Source organism: Leishmania donovani, chromosome 10 (genome assembly GCF_000227135.1).
Source record: "Leishmania donovani BPK282A1 complete genome, chromosome 10".
Classification (NCBI taxonomy): domain Eukaryota; phylum Euglenozoa; class Kinetoplastea; order Trypanosomatida; family Trypanosomatidae; genus Leishmania; species Leishmania donovani.
This window is the reverse complement of record NC_018237.1, coordinates 351637-371024: the sequence shown is the minus strand read 5'-3', so window position 1 is coordinate 371024 and position 19388 is coordinate 351637. Positions and strand designations below refer to the sequence as shown.

Genomic DNA, 19388 nt, shown 5'->3' with positions numbered 1-19388 from the left:
GTGTGTGTATGCCCCGGCCACGCTGCTTATCGCCTCTCTCCCTCTCTCCGCCCCCCCCGCCACGCGGCTCCTCATCGAAGGAAAGCAAAACGAGCGGCACCAGTGTCGGCCGAGGAGTGCACTGCCAGCGTTGATGTTTGTGGGCGTGCGTGCGTCTACTTGTACAGTGCTTGTTGGTCCTCGTGGGCATGTATGTGTGTGTGTATTGTCGGACAGCAGCTGCATAGAAGAAGTAACGAACTTGTGCAAGCGACCACCAAACCAACGAAACGAAGACCTGCTGTGTGCTTGTGTGCATGTGTCTGTCCCTGCAGACGCGTTAACGATACCGCTTTAAGCAGCGGAGAGGGAGGGGCGCGTGCCGTGCAGGGGGCGTATCTCTACACGGATCTCTTCTCTTTCCTCTCCCATCTGTTAGTGTCGTGAGTGCTGCGTGCGTGTGTGTGCGTGTGTGTACCACGCGCGGTACTGACGGCACACACGCACCGCATGCGAAAGGAGGAACAGTCTTCGCACCGCTCACTTCTCTCTTGCGTTCATCACTGCATCTCTCCTCCCCTCTTCCTCTTGATTGGCCACACACACGCGCCTGCCTCCCTCCATCCAGTGCGATCTTCCTTCTAGAGGATCCTCTCACGCTATATACCCTCACCCCTTGACGAACTCTGAAAGCACTCCGACACAGGCGTGCCCCCTCAACACACGCACACACAACGTAACTGCTGCGTCAGTGCTTGCCAGTGGCGACGGAACAGTTGCACGCAGGCGCACATCATCCACAAGCGCTCACACGCGCACGCAACTCCAACACGCAACGCCGCACGTGCAACATGGGCAAGGCTGAACAGAAGAAGAAGGAAAAGATCGTTGAGGACAAGACCTTCGGCCTCAAGAACAAGAACCGCAGCGCCAAGGTGCAGGCCTATGTCCAGCAGGTGAAGCAGAGCGTCGATCAGCGCAACCCGCAGGATCGCAAGTCGCAGGCGGAGCTCGCGGCGCGCCGCGCCGCCAAGGAGGAGAAGCGCGCACGCGAGGCTGAGTTGGCGAAGCTGTTCAACGATGTTGACCAGCAGCAACGAAAGAAGCGCGACGCCGAGGCGGCGGAGACCGCTGAGGGGGACGACCAGTACATGTGCCACCCGGAGGAGTATCTGTTCCGCCCCGAGGACTTTGACGAAGTGGAGCAAGATGATGAACGACTGGAGGAGAAGTTAGAGGCGGAGCGTGAGAAGCTGAAGGATCGCACCGACCTGACCCCCGTCACGGAGGCGTCCTTCCAGGCATGGAAGCAGCGCAAGCGCGAGGAGGCGGCCGAGAAGGAGGCAGCGCGTGTGCGTCGTGCCAAGAGCGGCGACGGCAAGCTGCGTGGCTGGGATCTCTGGCAGATGGACCAGGAACTGTTCGTGGATGACGAGAACGCCGACGAGTTCTATGAGCGAGAGGAGCTGGAAGGCTTGGATGCAGGCGAGGATGAGGCAGCCTTTGACCTGTCCTGAGAGAGATTTATGCGCGTGTGTGTATGTATCTGTGTAAGGGTGCATGTGGCGGTGTCTAGCTGTGGTGATGATGAGCGCTGATGAATGCTGAAGGCGATCTGCGTCGTCTACGTTATGCTTGCTTGTTATACGTTTGATGTGTGTGTGTGTGTGTGTGTGTGTGTGTCAGTGTGGAGAATCTCCCAACCACCACCACGAACCTCGCACTCTCTCGCTGTGTTCGCCTTGTCCTTCGTCTGTGTAAGTCCTTTTTTGTTTCCGTCTTTAATCCGCCCCCCCCCTCTCTCGCGTCTGTGAGAGATGGGCTTGACGGAAGAGGAAGAAGAAGTATGCCCAACGACTGGATCGGTCTAACAGCTGCTGTGTGTGTGGATGTGTGTGTGGGTGCGGTGATGGTGAACACACACACACAGATATGCCACCCTATACCGCCTCGAGGTGTTTCGCTTCTGATGGCATGTGAGAGGAGACGCGGTGGCGGTGGATGAAGGGGACCCTCTGCGCTCTTTTCCGCTTCTCCTTTCGAACCTCACCGGCACCGCAGCAATCACCGTTGCCCTCGTTGATCTCTCCATGGACTCGATGCATGTGGCTTCAGTGTTTCGTTACCCGTAGCCCCCCCCCCTCCCGTCGAAATCACACCTACACACACACGCACACACTGTATCTCTCCCCTTTCCCTCCCTCTTTCTCTCTCGCGTTGTGTGCGTACCGCACCGGCAATCATCTGCGAAGGAGCGCGTTTCCTCATCTCGTTCTGTTTTTTTTTGTGTGTGTGTATAGATCTTCTCGTGGGAGCTTTCCTTGGCGGTGCCGTCAACACCCACGGACACGAACAGGTGCACGTCGTGCCCAGTTCACCGAGTCGGCGCTCATCGCGCTGTTGCCTGAGAGAACGTGACGCGGAGAACGAACGGGAAAAGTAAAGGCTCAGCTGCCACAGGGCGAGAAAAGGCACCCAAAAAGGTGACGCAGCCCACACGCCTACACACGCGCTCGCAGAAGAGGAGACGTGCAGTGCGAAAACGTGTGCAACAGAAGGTGGCGACACATCCCCCACACATCGCTCGCCTCCCACGCTTGCGCATTTCCCTCTCGTTCGGGCATCCTTTCCACTTGCGCGGGCTCGAGCACACACGCGCGCTGCTCCCAAGCTCAGTGTAGCTCGTCGCCGTCCTGCCAAACGAGGCTTCTACGCAGCAGCTTCATCGCCGGGTACGCGGGCATCCTTTCACTTCTTTTTTGTTTTGGGGGTCTTCTCTTCTTCTTGTGGCTGCCTGTGTGAGCGGACGAGCGCCTCACGCACTGCTCCGTCATCCGACTCCACTTTGTTTCTCGATTTCCTGCGCCACTGCCCTCCCCCCCCTCACCGTTTTCTTTTTTTTTCTGCGTAGTCTATTGTGACGGTATCGCCCATCGCTGTCTTTCAGGGATCCTCCGCCCCGCCTCTTCACTCTCGGCGCGGCGTCCGTGCGCGTAGTCGTCGCCGCCCCTCCTTTCCCTCTATTCTCTCATTTTGCGTGCCCATACAGCCTTCCGCTCAGGCCCAGGTGTGCACGCGCATGCGGCTGCTCCCCTGCTCCGGTTTATCGCGTTGTTCGTAGCTCTTGCTATTCGCACGCACGTTGCCCCCCCCCCAGCCTTCGCCCCACTCACCCGCGTGCCACCAGCACCACCCAACTACCCGAGACGCCTATCGGTCTCCCCTACACGCACTGGTGATACATACGCGTATACATTCTTTCATATCTTTCGTGCTGCGGACACACGCACGCAGTCTCCGTTCGCCAACTTAATCTGTTTGCGTCTGCGCGCGCGCGCGTGTGTGTGTGTGTGTGTGCTCGTGAGGAGGGTATCACTCGAAACGGAAAGGAAACTCGGACCCCGCACAGCAGCTTCAAGTATTTGTTCGCCTGCTTAGTCGCTCTGAGGCAAGCCCACATCGCCATCATTGCCCACAACCATGAAGCTCCGTTGTTTCTTGCTGCGCTACTACCCGCCGGGCATCACGCTCGAGTACGAGACGTCTGCTGGGCAGGTGGGGCAGAAGACGATCGGGCTGCTTAGTCTCACGCCGACAACGCCACTAGAGCCCTTGGTCGACAAGATTATCGCCGAAGAGCCGCTGCTGAACGGCAAGTACCGTGACCAGATCTTCACGTACCTGCAGCGGCTCGTAGAGAAGCTGATCGCTGGCAACAACCCGAACCAGACCTTCACTCTCTTCAAGAGTCTGCGTGCGCACATGCTGCCGCTGACGAACTGCGCCTTCAACAAAAATGGCGCGAAGTTTGTGACCGGCTCGTACGATCGCACCTGCAAGGTGTGGGAGACGGCGACGGGCAACGAGCTCGTGTCGCTCGAGGGTCACCGGAACGTCGTCTACTGCGTCGGCTTCAACAACCCATACGGCAACCGCGTCGCCACGGGTAGCTTCGATAAGACGTGCAAAATCTGGGATGCCGAGTCGGGCCAGTGCCTGCACACACTGACCGGTCACGTGACCGAGATCGTATGCATGTCTTTCAACCCGCAGAGCACGCTTATCGGCACGGGGTCCATGGACAACACGGCGAAGGTGTGGGATGTGGAGACGGGCCAGGAGCTGCACACGCTGATGGACCACACAGCCGAAATCGTGGCACTGAACTTCAACACGTACGGCGACCTCATCGTCACGGGCTCCTTCGACCACACGGCGAAGCTGTGGGACGTGCGAACCGGCACCGTCGTGCACACCTTGCGCGAGCACCGCGGCGAGATCTCGTCGGTGCAGTTCAACTACGCCTCCAACTTAGTCGTCACAGGCAGCATCGACCGTACGTGCAAGCTGTGGGACGTCGCGTCTGGCCACTGCGTGTCAACTCTGCGTGGGCACACAGACGAGGTGCTGGACGTGGCCTTCAGCGTGTCAGGCAACATGGTGGCGAGCGCGAGCGCCGATACGACGGCGCGGGTGTACAACACGGCGACGTGCCACTGCATTGCCAGCCTCAACGATCACGAGGGCGAAATCTCGAAACTAGAGTTCAACCCACAAGGGACGAAGATCATCACCGCCTCCGGCGACAAGCGCTGCAACCTCTGGAGCGTCGAGACAGGCCAGGTGCTGCAGTCACTTGTCGGCCACACGGACGAAATTTTCTCGTGCTCCTTCAACTACGAAGGCGACACAATACTGACCGGCAGCAAGGACAATACGTGCCGGATCTGGAAGAGCTAATCAAACGCGCCCACGCGAACTCCGCGGATCCGTCGCTCGCTCTCTCCGCTGACCCTGCCTCTCACCACTGCGCCCCTGCTCATAGCTGTCACCGTCGCCGAACTAGTGTGTGCACGGCGTGAAGAAGGAGGGAGGGGGTGTAGACCGACGAGAATCGAGTAGCGAGCTCAAGGGAGTCGCGGGCGATGGATCCGAAGGGGGTGGCGGTGGTGGCCGCGAAGACAGAATCAGAGTGCGTGTATGCTGTGTGCATGTAAGTGTGAACGCGAAGGTTTGTAGGATATCACCGTGAGCGTCACCCATTCGTGTATGTACTTGACTGTGTTTGATGCTCTCTGTTTTTTTTTTGGCTCTCGACGAAGCAGTGCACTGTATCGCACCTGCGCTGTAATGCCAATGAGGATTGGTAAACCTCATACACCTGTGTGCTGACGGTCGTGGCGGAAGGTGGAGGGTTGCGAGAGAGAAGGAGAGAGAGTTCTGTTGCGGCTGTGTGTTGTGTGCTGCTTGGCTGTGCGACACCAGCCGGTGTGATGTGGACTTCCTCCTTTCCTTGCGCCCCGCCAGTCGGTGCGTGCGTCAGAAGCAGAGGTCTTGCCCTGTGGTGTCCCCTTCCCCCATCTCCAGTGGCTTTTGACCTCCTTCCACTCGCTCTGTGTGCATACGCGTACGCGTGTGTGGGGGGAGAGGAGGGGGAGATCTGGGAGAAGAGGGGAGACGGAGCGAGGGAGGAGGAGGAGGAGGAGGAGGGGGGGCGTACACAGCGTGGCCCCTCCACCCGCCCCCCGCCACACTCTCCTCCGACAGAACGCTGCGCTTCACATATATGTATTATGGTTCTCTACGCTCACAGCGGATGCAAGCGCGTATCTGTCGCGTTTAGAGCGTAACGTGCTCGTGAGGAAACGCGCACCCACATCCGCAGTCAGAGAGACAGACGTGCCACGAGAGCCGACACGAGCGTCAGCAGCACATCGCCTCACGCCGTTTTTGGTTGTTGTTGCGGTTCTGTTCCGAGGCCGCGCTGATGACCCCCCCCTCCCTCTGTCGCACACTCACTGGCATATTCGGTGAGTCACACATGAACTACCCCGCGGAGGGCCTCGGACGAGGCCGGCAGGAAGCCCATCTGCAACTCGATCGGCGATGTGCGCTTGTGTGGGTGCGCCGCCTTTCCTTTACCTCTACCCTCCACTGGCGCTCTGCTTTGGTGTAGGGAGAAGAAGGAGGGCCGGCCGCCTTGGCAGGAGGGGAGGCGCCGCATGACGCGGCAATGTGGTTGATGGAGCGCGAGCGACGCGCGCGTGCAACGTCGCCTCTGCTGATGCTCTTCTTTTGTTTTACTGCGCTCTTCCGTGAACTTCCCTCCCTGCTTGACTCGCGTCGTGTGCGGTGCTGCCACACCTCGCACTTCTACACAACTACATACACACCCACACGAAGACACGTCCGTATCGGCACAGCCCTGTGCAGGCGCAGACGATAATGCGGGGGATGGCAACACCACGCGGGGGTGCATGGCAGCGGTGTGTGCGCCTCATCGCGCCCACCGCGCGGCGGCATTGCCTCTGCCATGGTGGCAGACCGCAGACGACGATCAGTGGTACACTCAGCCCGCTATCGGCGCGGCGCGTGTCGTACTCGTCTTCTGCTGAGGCGTTATCACCGCCGCTGTCTTTCTCGGTGGAGCTTTCGCTTCCCCATCTTCCCGGCCGCACACCCTTCGCCGCTGCTGCGGGGGCTGCCGGGGCGCCCACCGGCACGTGCTCCGGCGCGGTGCATCGCGCCACACACGCACTGGGTGGCCGGCACATTGCCAGCACGGGGGAAAGCCCGACCGCCGAGACGGAGAAGACCCTGAGGACAAACCCAGGAACGCAGGCGATGAGCACCGAAGAGCTCATCGCGTGCCTGCTAGGGCTGCCCAGCAGCTCCCCTGCTTCACCGCCGCCACGGATGCAGCAACGGTGGCTTGCGTTTGTCCACCTATGCGACTCGCTGGTGCGGCGCACCGCGTCTCCTTCCAAGCGTGGCGTGGCCTTTGCCACCACGTCGACAAGCGTCGGTGCACCGCGACACAGCCTTGTGGGGGTCATCGTGCCCTGCAAGGAAGTGTACTTCAGCGACCGCCACCTGAAGGCCTCAGCGGCAAGGACAGCTCCCCCAACACTCGCATCCGCCTCTCTTGCCGCCTCGTCCTTTGCAGAGGACATGTCGACAACGCAGGCGGCGCTCTTTCTTTTCCACCATCACTGGCGTGTGCCGGTAACCCTCGCCATCAACACGACCGTGCCCAACAGTGCTCCTAGTGCGACGGAGAGCAGAGGTTGCACCCATCCCCGGTCACCTGGTGAGCAGGCTGCGGCTCATGCAGCAGCCACCCCAGACGGGATCGACGCGGTGGTGACCGACTTTGTCTTCGCGCAAGGCGGTCGACGGCTTCTGCTCGTGCGCGGCGATAGCCCACCTGATGTGCGGCTCTGCCTCAGTGAAGGCAGCCCCAACGGACCTCTCTCCGGGGCTCTCGGTACCGGGATCGCAGAGGAGGCATCGCCGATGCAGCAGGCGCATCGCGCCCTCCGCACCGGTGCCGAGCTGGTCCACCACGTCAGCACCTTGAGGGATCAGCAACTAGAAGGGCACAAGCCATGTGATGGTGGCACACGTGCCAGCGCGTTAGAACTGTGCGTGGCGGGCTACCCGCAGGGACATCCGTTGGACCGCACTTGGGGCGCGACATCAGCTGCCTATTCTGCCTCTGCAGAAGCCGCCGCAACGGGCTCGGTGGTAACGGGGGACAGCAGCGTCGCTGCGGCGCGACAGCGTAGCCTTGAGTTTCTGCGTGAGTTCGAGAAGGACTTTGACGCCGCAGAGCACGCGTTCACGGCAGCGGTGTGCGTTGCAAAACGTCGGGCGTGTGTGGTATCGACCGAGAAGAGGTCCGGCGAGCCCAGGGAGCGTGCGCGGCACCTTTGCAGGCCGCAGGTTGCCATGCCCGAGCTAAAGGAGCTGTGCCGCACCCTGGGACGACTCGGTGCGGTGCGGCGACTATGGACGTCCTTCTCCATCTACGCGCCTCATGTGCGAGCCGCCTGTATACATCGAATGCTCCACGAGAAGGTGCTGCTGAGGTCGCCTAGCGAGCTCCAACATCGTCGCATCGGGAGCTGCAGCTTCCATGGTGGCGCCGCGGCCCCCGTGATTGTGACGCAGATGATCACAACAGCGAAGGAGTTTACGGACTACGTGGAAGAAATACAGCGTGGGCTGCGTGCTTGGGCTGCCACTGCAGCGGGTGGAGAGCAGCGAGAGCCGGCCGGTGACGGACCCCAACAGCAGCGCCCCGTACACGAAGCCGCGCCGACCGCACTCACGCCCATCTCCGTCATCCCTGGTGTGCTGCTGCCACACCCTACCGATGCTCACGTACTGCTGCGGTCGCTGTACTACACCAAAGTGATTCCCAGCGCGCGCATGCAGAAGGCGCTGGAGGTGTACGCGAGCGAGCTCATGACCGCATGGCGGCAGCTCGCCGACGAGCACCCTCGGAGGAAAAGGGAGCCGGCGCGGCAGGATGACACCTTCTTACAAGCACTGACGGAGGGCAACAACTCTGCGGCGACACTAGAGATTAGCGAGGATCGCGTCGCCCAAGTTGAAGCACGCGTGCGTGAGGTGCGGCGTTGCGCGGCTTGCCGCCTCACGTCGGCGTGGCTGTCGGAGACAGTGGATCTCCTCCACGACCTTCAGCGACATGGGCAGGCGCGGGTGCACCTCTTCACAATGTTCAACGACAAGGTGGATGTGCGAGTGGCGCAGCTGCTGGCGGCCTACGATGCACAGCGTGGTGCGTCCGCGGAGCAGTGAGGCACCACGAGAACAAAGGGAGAGGGAAGCAGCCAAGTTGGCGTGGCAACTCTGCTGCTCGTTGTGCATGGCGCTGACGCTGCTGCCACGCTGCCTCGCGCCCACACACAAAAACGCACACACATTCTTGCAAGCTGTCTTCTCTCTTATCCAGAACATATCTTCGCCAACTTGCTTATCACGGTGTGCGGCGTGTGTAAGGCGTGCTGTAGGGGGGCCCTCGCTCCGCGCGGGCAAGCCTCGGAGAGATGACCCTCCACCACCCTCGGTGCACCGCACCTTCTTCTGCCACGGCTGCTGCTGGGGGACGCTACCCACTCACCCGCGGCTTGTCGCTCACCATCGCAATCAGTGGCTTCTTGGCGCTACCTCCGTTACTGTCATCCTCCTGCACGTCTAGCGCGACTGGCGCGGCGCACGCCATAGCTCCACCGTGATCTGTGGGCATATCACCCCTTTCCTCCTTTCTGTGCTGCCTGCCTTCACGTTCATGCACACGCGCACACAACCGTCGGAGCGCACGCGCGCTTCGACAACAGAGCGAGAGGCAAAACAACTCCTACGCTGTCGTTCGCTGCTGCCGCCGTGTCCGTCTCCCCCACTCCACTCCCTCCCCCGAGCGGCCGTACCTCTCGCGGACCATTATGGCGAGTACCCCGCCGCTATGGCGTCGCCTGCAGCCGCTGCAGCCCACACTGCCGCTCTTTGCCGATAGAAACCACAGGGCGCGAACGATTGCCACTGAACATGCCGCTGCAGCACCGCGTCACATGTCCTACAGTTTCGTCGTGGTGCCGCCACCCGTGCCAGCCGCCATGCCTGCCTTTGAGGCGCACATCAGTACACTGCTGCGCCACGTCCCACATCCGACCTTTATCACCTGCACGAGCTACAGTCCGTACTTCACCTCTGCTGCGGCGGAGAGTCTGGCGGCTGACGCAGACACCGCCGGCGAGTCGGCGAACGCGATGGAGGCGTCTGCGACCCAGCAAGCGCTCTCATACCTCCACCAATGTGTCGCGGCAGATGTGGGTCTTGTCCTCACGGTCACCGCCACGCGCGCCACTCGCCACGCGGAGTCGGTGCAGAGCGCACAAGGGGGGGATCACGACTCGCAACAGCATCCGAAGCAGCACACATCCTCTTCTCCTGCTTCTATGGAGCCGCCGACGACGACAACGCTGACGGGTGCGAGCAGGGGCGGAACGGCCGCCGTCCTATCTGACTTTATCGGCCGCACCGCTACAGCACCGGCCACCGACCTGGACGCTGCGAAGTCCCAAGAAGCCACGCGTCACCGCAGCCGTGGTCTGATGGTCTTGCGCGGTGATGACGGCGGGTACACCCGGCAGCGCATGATAGCCGCGCAGAAGGGCGGAGCATCCGCGTCGCCCCCGTCCCCGTCCCCAAGCCCGTACGTCGACTTCGCGGACGGGGCGGATTTGCTGCGCTTCATCCACTCCACTCTCAGAGGTCGTGACGGAGAAGCGATGTGTGAAATCGCCAGTGACGAGCCTGCTGGTGCAGCAGTGTGCCTGTGCATAGGCGGGTACCCGCAGGGCCACGTGCTGGACCGACAGTGGGGAGTCGGACAAGTGGGAGCCGATGCCGCCACCGCTGCAGCTGTGCCGTCGGCGCAGTCGCCCTCGACATGCCAGACGTTGGCCTCGCTTCGTTTCCTTGAAGAAGTAGACACTGTCTTTGCCGACACGGAGGCGCAGCTGCGACGGGCTCAGGGAACACACAGTGACCCACGTCCTCCGTCGCTCGAGTCCTGTGTGGAGGCAGCTGAAGCCCTTTTCGCTCGCCTCGGCGCCGTGCGTCGTCTGTGGACAACGCCGTCCTACTACCCGCCTAGCGTGCGCGCCGCATGCACGCGGCGGACAGTTGCGGACAAGGTGTTTCTCAGACCACCTGGAACGCGGCAATGCATCGCGGACGGCGTTTGGGACGGGTGTGGCAGCGCAGGTGCCCGCGTGGTCGTGACGCAGATAATCACCTCTGCCACTGAGTTTTTCGATTACGTGGAGGACATACGGAGCGCGCTGCGCTCGTCGGCACCGCCCGCCAGAGGCGTTCCGTGCGACCGCGACAGAGATGGCGCAGCTGCCGCCGAGGCGAGGGGAGCGGGTGTGCCATGCTTGCAATTAAAAGCAGCGTCGGCGCTGCCGTCATCGTTGCCCTCTCTCGTCGTAGTGCCGGGGTTAATGGCGCCGCTGCGGGGGGAACAGTTTCTGCGCTCGGCGCTGCAGCTCAAGGTCATCCCGAGTGCGCCGTTTCGGCGTGCGCTGCGCGAGTACGAGGGTGCGCTGCACTCCGCTGTGGAGACGCTGCGCAGTGCAGTGTCTTCTAACGCGGTCGATGTGTATGAGGAGGCGAAGGAGAGGGCGGAGGCCTGCTTCCAGGAGCGGATGGTGGCCATCACGGTGGACATTGTGCGCGACCTCCGCGCTCGCGGCTACACGCACGTGAACTTCTCCGCCTTCCAGTACGGATGCGGTGACGCCGTCGGACGCGCGGTGGCCGCGCTGGCAGCAGAAGGCGGAGAAGAAGTAGTGGAACAGTCGTAAAGTCGCGCAGGTGCGCAAGACAGAGCCTCTCTACTCCGTGTGTGGGTGGGCACTTTCGGGTGTAAAGTCGAACACGCACGTGAGCACGTGGGCCGGATGAGAGGCGTGGTGTGGGCATGCGAAATGCTGGAAGCAAGGCCGAGATGACGCCTTCTCCCCTCCCCCTCCTGCAACCGTCAGCCACATTCGCATGAGAAAGTGCGTTGTACCTTCTCTCTTCAGTTCTTATCCTCCTTTGCGTGTTCTTCCCTATTCGCCATCCGCGACTGCTGCTGTTGTTGTTCCCCACCACCACCACGACCACCACCAAAAAAAAAGAACAATGAACCTATGCGAGCTTGTATGTTTGAAGCCTTCTCCTCACATCCGCCTCATCCACTTCTCTGCCCGCCCCCCCCCCCAGCCATCCAACCCATCCCCCCATCTCTCGCGCGCAGAGCATCAACAACTGTATGCGCAGCACAGAAACGCATACACACATACATGCACTAAGGCATGCACGCACCTTTAATCCTGCGCAATTCTCATCGTTGCTCTTCAGCTGAACCCTCCTTCCCCCGCCCCAGCCAGCTGTCCTCTCCTTGTACGTGTGTGGTGTGGTGTGGTGGTGTGTGTGTGTGTGAGGGGCCGAGCGGAGGACTTCGTTGGTGTATATGTTGCTTGTTGCTGCCTCATCCATTTTCTCGTTGTGTTTCTCCTCTTCACCGCCACCCACCACCCACCGTCTTCTGCAGCGTCACGAATTCGAGGAGCGAAGCACCGCTCCGAAAGGAGGCGACGTAAGCGGAGGAAGAGGCAGCGAGAGCTTCTTGAGAGACGCATACGCGTGTCTGCGTGCGTGCGGGCATTTATCCACGTGACGGCTCCGGTCTCATCCCTCCTGCTGCGTGGCTCTACTTTTCAGGCGCGCAGCACAAGCGACGCCCATTGTGGAACGACGAAAAAAAAACGATACATTCACACAGCTGTATATATAAAGGCGGTAGGGACTACACTAAAGGCGCAGGCCCGCCTTGTCTCTCCGTCCATCCACCACCTCAGCGAAGCACATGCTTGTCCATGGTAGTAGGCTTTAGCCTTGCCCCTCGTCCTTGTTGTGGCCAACGCATGCACGCACGCGCACAGGCACGTCACGATAAGCGTGTGTGTTTGTGTGTGCATCCACCCTCTCTATCCCGTCTTTGCATCTTCTTCATCTCTTCCTGCTTCTGTCTTGCCGTCTGCAGTTGTGTGTATGCACGCACGCACGCAGCCTTCGCACACAAACATCCCAGTTGGAGAGCGACAGCGACAGCGGGGGGTGGGGGGAAGACTTTTACACAAAACAGAGGTGGGAGGGAATTTCCTGTGTAGAAGCTCGTAACGCGCAGCCGTAATTCTTAACTCTTTACTCGTTTTTTTTTTTGCCGTGTGTGTGTGTGTGTGTGTGTGTATGTGTGCATGTTGTCCTTGTGACCCTTCTCACACATACACACACACACAAACCTTTCCTCCCATCTCCACCCACAGGCCTCCTCCTCCTCCTCTCTCACTGCCCCCCTCCCCCGCACACATCCACAAAGGCCACACAACACGGCCAACGCCGCACCGCTTTAGGCCGGCGATCATCGGCGAGCGCGGGTGGACGTCTGTTGTTGTTCTTCGGTGTCGCGGCTGCCTTTTTGCGTCTCTCGCCACCCCTTCTCTCTCGACGCCGATCTCGAGCGTTGTCTTTGATTCGTTTGTTTTTTTCTTTCGTGGTTATTAGAGTGGGCGCTCCGCCACCTCGCACACGCACACACACCTACCAGCCACCTCTTTCTCAGGCGCAGGGCCGTACGACGCTTGTGTTGGAGCGGCTCTCTCTTTCCGCCCCCACCCCCTCCTGCTCCTCCTTCTCCTCTGGTGCGCACATCGCCGACGCAGCGTAGAGCACCTGCTGTCGGTCCAGAGGGCGAACAACATCAACCAGCCGCCACAAAGCAAACACACGCAAAACAAGAGACGGACAAGGGTGATGAACCGAGCATTCTTGTCGGACCTGGCGTGGCACATCAGCCTGCACCCCAGCTGCCGTGCCGAGCTGCGCCGCCATTGGCCGGCCCCGCACTACCACAAGACACCCCATGATATCGATGAGGCTGAAGAGCAACCCCGGTGCCAAGCGACTGGGGCCTCCCCGCCGGCGGCGGCGGTCGCCGGCCAAGATGAAAGTAAGAAGAGCGGCGGCGGTGGTAGTGGGGCGTTCAATCCGTATGAGACCTTCAGCCTGCGCCTGAAGCGCAAGCGCAGGGAACCCGTGAAGGCCGGCTGTCGAAGCCGTTGTGGCGAGGCGGCTCTGCCGGAGCAGCAGCATCAGCAGACGAGAACGGGCGCATCGCAAGCGAAAGCGAAGCGGCGAATCAGCAGTAACAGCGCCAGCTTGAATTCGACAAGCTCGGCAGCTCGCGTTGTTGGCGCTAGACTAACCACCTCCAGTGCTTCGTCGCTTACGCGAGCCAGCAAGCTCAGCAGCTCGTTGGTCGTCACAGCAAAGCCGGCAGCAGCAGTAGAAGCGAAGGCGAAGCGGGCAACGTTGTTGACGCACGCAGCAGGCGCAACCACAGCAGCGGTCAACAACAGCAAGAGTACCAGCGCCCCCGCAGCGAGCTCCTCCGCGCTGGTCAGCGGCCGGGTCAAGGCCGTAGCCGCCGATCACCCCTCTCCCAGTCCCTTGGCGAGCGCGGCGGCAAAGAGCGCATCGCTTCCACACGCCCGCGCAGCAGCAGCAGCAGCCACTGTCAAGAAGGCGGCAGTGGGCACACCAAAGAAAGAGCCCGACGAAGCGCCCACGAGTGTCGTCGACGACTCTGCCTCCGCCGCACCCGCCACGTCGAAGAGGAACAAGAATAAAGCCAAGTCGGTGCATGTCGACGCGAACGACACGAAACTAAAGACGGTGCGCAGCAGCGCCGCGGCAACGGCCACAGGCGGTCCTAGCAGCGGGCCAGCCGCGACGAAGAAAAAGAAAACCACTGGAAACTCTATCAGCACCATCGGCAGCAACGCCGCCGACAGTGACAACGGCAGCGAGAAAGCAGGCTACATCCGCGATCCGCTGAATATTCGCCTTCCGCACAGTCCGCCGTACCGAGGAAGGCAGGCGGCCGGTCGAAACGGGCATCGACCTGTGCACGTGACGATTCGTTGGAGCGGTGCACGGCAGCGACGGCGTCGCTTCTTTGCGCAGTACCCAGCCCTCGCGCAGCCAGAGAACGCGATGTACCTGCAACAGTTAATGCGCCACGCAAGGCCGTCGCCGAGCTTGGATGTCCGAGAAGTCGCGGTGGAAGCGGCCGTGTATGAAGAAAAGCGCTACAGCACAGCCCAGGAAAAGGTGCCGCATCAGGGCTTCGCGCCGCCACTGGTGCCAAGATCGGTGAACTTCTCGGACGCTGCCACGACAGTGGGTCGTTCCGCCCCACGCCAGCCCAGTACTGTGGCTAGCGCCTTCTTGTCCGGCAGCACTCCACGCGCTGACGCACCGCTGCAGAAGCAGCAGAAACTGTGCCCCAGTGATAGAGAAGCCGGTCACACCACCAACGCCACGGCAGCTACAGGAAGACGCGCTTCCCTCTCCTCTACCGGCGGCCGTGCCGATGCGCGCTCACACGCACGCATGCACGGCCAGGGCGAGGACGAGGAGGTTGCCTCGCACGTTGTTGCCAGCAACGCCTCCATCAACGACAGCAGCAGCGGCGCACTTCCAGTCCGCCCCTTCGCCCGGTACCCACCGCTGAAGGGCACCACGATTCTTTCGCAGAGCACCAACACGGCGGCGCGGACGTTGGCGCTCAGTATCTCTGGCTCGGAGATGCCAACGCCATCCAGCGCAGATAATTTCTCTGCCACCCTTCACAGCGTTGTCCGCCGGCCAAACTCGCTTTTCATCGTTCGCACTCCTCTGCAGGACAACGCCGACGAGGCCGCGGCTTACGACTCCTACTATTACTCGCGCCAAGTTGGCGTGGCAGGGAACTCGAGCAGACCTCTCGGCGCGATGGGCCCAGTCGGCTCCCACAGCCTTCGCGGCTCATCGGCTGGCGTTGCCTCCGCCAGCGGACCGAATCGCCTCCGCGTCACATACGTGACTGCCAACACGTGCAGCACTGCGCGCACGTGGTCTACACATCACCACAGTCTCAACCACAGCACAGATCGAGGGTCGAGTCCGTATCAGCCGTCCAGCCTGGCCCCGGCAAACCCGTCTGCCTCGCAGTCCATGACGTCCGCTCTCTCCTGCGCCACGTTGTCCCCGCATGTGCCGCAGCAGCAGCAGCAGCAGAAAGGCAGCGGTCCCCGCGATGTGGCCGACATTCAGCGCCCTTACCCCCTGAGCACAAGCGGTCCAAGCTTCTCTGATCCCAGGCCGAGCGTGAAGGCGTGGATCAACTTAGACAGCCCCACGCTAGTAAACAGTGCCTTCTCCGCCCTGCAGTCCCCGATGCCGTCTGTGCCGTCGACCCCCCTCTACGCCTCCGCGGCGGCTGGGCCAAAGATAGTGATGCGGAGCGCGACGATCAAAGGGGCTGCTGCCGCCAATGCCGGAGGAGGTAAGGACACGCCCCCGCTGCTCAACGTGAAGACGGTGATGGTGCAGCGGCATCGCTCATTTCTTCTGCGCCGGCAGCAGCAACAAGAACGCTCGAGCCCTGCGCCCGTCGGCGACTCCGCCCCTGTCGCTGCGGAGTGTGACTCAGGCCCTTTGCGTCATTTTCCGCGCGAGAATTCATCGACTTCTGTGGCGGCGGGCACGGCGGCCTCCAACCCGCCGTGCAGCGACTCCCAACCTCGGCACCGGAAGCTGCAGCAGTCGAGCATCATCTCTGCGCCGTCGCCCCCTCGAGCCCCGGTGCCTCTGGGCGTCGCACCTGGTGGCGTGCAACCCCTGGCAGGGAAACGGGCGACCTCCGCCCAACACCGCGCACGCACAGGCGAAGGTGCGGTCGACGAGCCCGGCAGCTCCGGCGGTGTATGCAGCAGGGACACGGACGGCACACCGTGCCATCGCACCTCCGTGCACGCACAGCGGCAGTCGTCGCACTTTTCGTTCACCAATTTGGCAGAAATCGGCCGCACTGGCGAATTGTTGAAGTTGCCGCAGCAGCACTCCCACACAGATGTGGCAGCCACCAACCAGCTCAGTGCCGAGTCCTCTCTGCATCTTTTCGCGACTGGCGAGGGTGGAGCCGACTGCAGCAACGCCTCCTCCGTGCAGCTGACACAGCAATACTTGGCCTCGTCTCTGCAACCCATGCCGTGCCCGATGGCGCCGCACACGCGGCGTGACAGCGAGAGGGATCTGCAGGCGCCGTCACTCTGGCATCCGGTGTACACGGAGACACGCCTCTACGCCGCCAGCGAGAGCACGGCGTGGCTCGAGAACAACAGCTTCGCCACAGTCACAGCCACGCCAGCTATGTCGACAGTTTTGGGGCACAGCACCCCCACGGGGCCGCACGCGGGCTACCTCGGCAACAGCAACAACTTCACATTCTCGGAGCCGGCAACACCGCTCTGCTGGACGCAGCAGCGCAACTCTTCCGGTTTGGTGCCCTCGCACCAGCGGTTGTCGAGCTGCTCTCTCGCGTCGACGCCCCTCCTCAGCCACCCGCACCTACACACGCCCTCGTTCGGCAACATGGGCGGCGCCCTTCCACAGGGTGCACGGCGCACCCCGTCGGGCCTGCCTCGCTCACCGTCCTTGGCCACCTCCACGGCGACCCCAACCGCCGCGGCACCACAGGTGTTCTGCAAGTACCAGCGGCCGGAGCGCCAGCGCCGCCGCCGCCGGTTCCCGCCGCCGCTGCCGGGGACGCGGTGCCCTGGAATGGCTGGCCGACTCGCCTTCGACGCCCACCGCGCCGCAGTCCGCAGCGGCGCCATCGCCGAAGCAGAAGAATGCAGCTATTACCTGAGCCATGAGCGGTGCAGCTCGGCAAGTGCCATGCCAGGCACGTCCTTGACCACCTCGCTCCACCGCTCGACTGCGCGCCAGTCGTCGCCGTCACCGTCGCCACCGCCGTCTGGCAGCCCGCTCTGCGTGGTGTCGCTGGCCGACTGTCGCGCCAAATTCTCGCACGACGCCGCATCCGCGAGCGCAGCGGGTGATGAGCGCAACGCGAAGGCGCGCTGGGACGAGGAACAGGAAGAGAGCGACGAAATGGGGGACGAGCATGAGGAAACCACCTTCGGCACGCCGCGCTTCCTATTTCACATCCCTCTCTGCTGCGATGACCCGTACCACCGCGACGAGGAGGCGCTCGAGATGCTCAGCATCACCACAACCTCATCCTGCGCCTTCGGTGCCGGTCTCGACGGGCTCCGCTGGCAGGACTGGATGCCGTCCTCTCCCTTAGAGGCGGGTGAGGTGATGCTGCGCACAGTGGAGCAGGCCGCCGCCACAGCGACTGAAGCAGCAGCGTCCACGCACGCGCGAGACTCGAACCGACTCTCCACAATCGCCGACAGCAATAATCGGAGGATTCAAGATGCGCTTGGCAGTGGCCAGGCCGAAACAGTGGCGGGCGCAAGGGCGGCCCACGCTGTGGACTCCTTTGTGACTGGCTCAGCAACCGCTGCAGGCCTCGGTGCACCGAACAGCAGCGTAGCCACGAGCAGCCGCCAAACGCTCGGTGTGTTTGCAGACGGCGGAAAGGTGGTGTCGACCGACATTGCGGCGCCGCGCAACTCAGAGGATCTTGTCTGCGTGACCTGCCGCGCCATGGACAGTGCGTCGGTTGGGGGCGTCGGCGAGGGCGCCACAGATCTGCACGACTCGCTCACGGGTACGTCGTTCGATTTCAGCAACAGCCTGAACGCGCCGGGGAGCGGCAAGCGGCCGTTCATTGCGGAGTGGATCGTGTCGAAGCTGCAGAAGCGTATGGAAAAGAAGAAGCAGAAGATGCAGCGCAAGCAGCTGGAGCGCGAGGCCGCCGCCGCAGAGACGGTTGGAATGGGCAATCCACTGCAGTTTCGCTTCGAGGGCGGGTCGGAGTCGCTTCCATCGCCCGCCGGGGCGCCGCGGGCGCATAGTCGCACGTCGAGCATGTCCGACTACAGCGACGCCGGCCCGCCGTGTGGTGGCTACTTCAGTCAGGCGTTCAAGGGCTACGGTAGTCGTTGCCTGCTGTGCTCCAGCCCGATGATGCCCACCGGTGCTCAGGCCGCGCAGCAGCACCGACAGGGCCTCGCTTATCTGGCAGCGGCGTACCAGACGGAGCTCGTCATCCATGAGCAGAAGCGGCGCGAGGCGGAGGAGAACCGCCGTGGCCTGGAGGCGCTTGTGCGCCGCTGCCGCGCAAAGATGACCCCGGCGGCGGCGGCGGCGGGCTACTACTACGAGGCTCACGTTGTGACGTCTCCGAACATTTTGCGGCCGCACGCGCAGCCGCACAAGGAGCCCTTCACCACGTTGTCGCTGAAGCCCACCACCACCAACGCGGCGGCGGCGGCGGCGGCAAAGGCCGCATATACCGTTAGCGAGGGCTCCAGCAACGGCGTCAACCCAAGTGGCAGCAGCAGCTACTCGATCGGGTCTGAAGAGCACGCCGGAGACGCGGCGGTGCAGGCGCACTTGGCTATGAGCTTCTGGTCGCCACGGATACCGGAGCAAGGCGGCGCGACTCCACCGCCGCCTCCTCTGACGCGCACCAGCAAGGCGGGCAAAGGCCGCTCGAACACAATGAGTCAGCAGCCGAACGACACCACCGTTGGCGCTCGTGCGAAGACGACAGCGGCAACAAGCAGCAGCGAGGCCACGAAGCTGAAGACGAGCGGCGCCGCCGCACCCGAGCGACAGCCGCCAAGTAAGCGCGAGCACCGGGACAGCAAAGCACTCGCGATGGCGTCCATGGTGGAGGCGGAGCGGATGCGTGTGGCGCTGGACACTGTCAAGACAAAGAAGCAAGCCATCGAAAGCTGGATATTCGGTCTGCGCTTGTAAGACGTCATGTGGGCGGGCCAGTCTCTCTCTCTCTCTCTCTCTCGGTATCCCACTACCCCCACACCCGCATCCGCCCCTTTTTTTTTTCCTTCCTCCCTCCCGTTCCTCTCTGCAGTGAGAGAGAGGGCCGGCGGGGCGCACATGCACAGAAAAGTCCACCCTCCGCCTCCCTTTCTGGTTTTATTCCTCCTATTTTGTTGGCGCCGCTTAGGCGCTTTCTCAATCTCTGTGCGCGCGTGTATGTGCGTTGTTTGTATTAACCTGTGTTA

The 19388-nt window shown here is 62.2% G+C and overlaps 5 protein-coding genes across 5 annotated transcripts; all 5 read left to right on the top strand.

Annotated features, from left to right (window-relative positions):
• Positions 1-830: 830 nt before the first annotated feature.
• LDBPK_100840 (hypothetical protein, conserved) lies at positions 831-1496 on the top strand (the record flags this gene model as incomplete). The annotated part of the gene is made up of 1 exon (XM_003858872.1): positions 831-1496. The coding sequence occupies one exon, from the start codon at positions 831-833 to the stop codon at positions 1494-1496; it is 666 nt and encodes a 221-aa protein (XP_003858920.1).
• A 1963-nt stretch (positions 1497-3459) lies between these two features.
• LDBPK_100830 (hypothetical protein, conserved) lies at positions 3460-4719 on the top strand (the record flags this gene model as incomplete). Its single annotated transcript, XM_003858871.1, has 1 exon — positions 3460-4719. One exon carries the CDS (start codon positions 3460-3462, stop codon positions 4717-4719), a length of 1260 nt encoding a protein of 419 aa, XP_003858919.1.
• A 1884-nt stretch (positions 4720-6603) lies between these two features.
• On the top strand, positions 6604-8586 carry LDBPK_100820 (hypothetical protein, unknown function; the record flags this gene model as incomplete). Its single annotated transcript, XM_003858870.1, has 1 exon — positions 6604-8586. The coding sequence occupies one exon, from the start codon at positions 6604-6606 to the stop codon at positions 8584-8586; it is 1983 nt and encodes a 660-aa protein (XP_003858918.1).
• A 644-nt stretch (positions 8587-9230) lies between these two features.
• LDBPK_100810 (hypothetical protein, conserved) lies at positions 9231-11156 on the top strand (the record flags this gene model as incomplete). The annotated part of the gene is made up of 1 exon (XM_003858869.1): positions 9231-11156. One exon carries the CDS (start codon positions 9231-9233, stop codon positions 11154-11156), a length of 1926 nt encoding a protein of 641 aa, XP_003858917.1.
• Positions 11157-13152: 1996 nt separating this feature from the next.
• LDBPK_100800 (hypothetical protein, conserved) lies at positions 13153-19119 on the top strand (the record flags this gene model as incomplete). Its single annotated transcript, XM_003858868.1, has 1 exon — positions 13153-19119. The coding sequence occupies one exon, from the start codon at positions 13153-13155 to the stop codon at positions 19117-19119; it is 5967 nt and encodes a 1988-aa protein (XP_003858916.1).
• Positions 19120-19388: the final 269 nt, after the last annotated feature.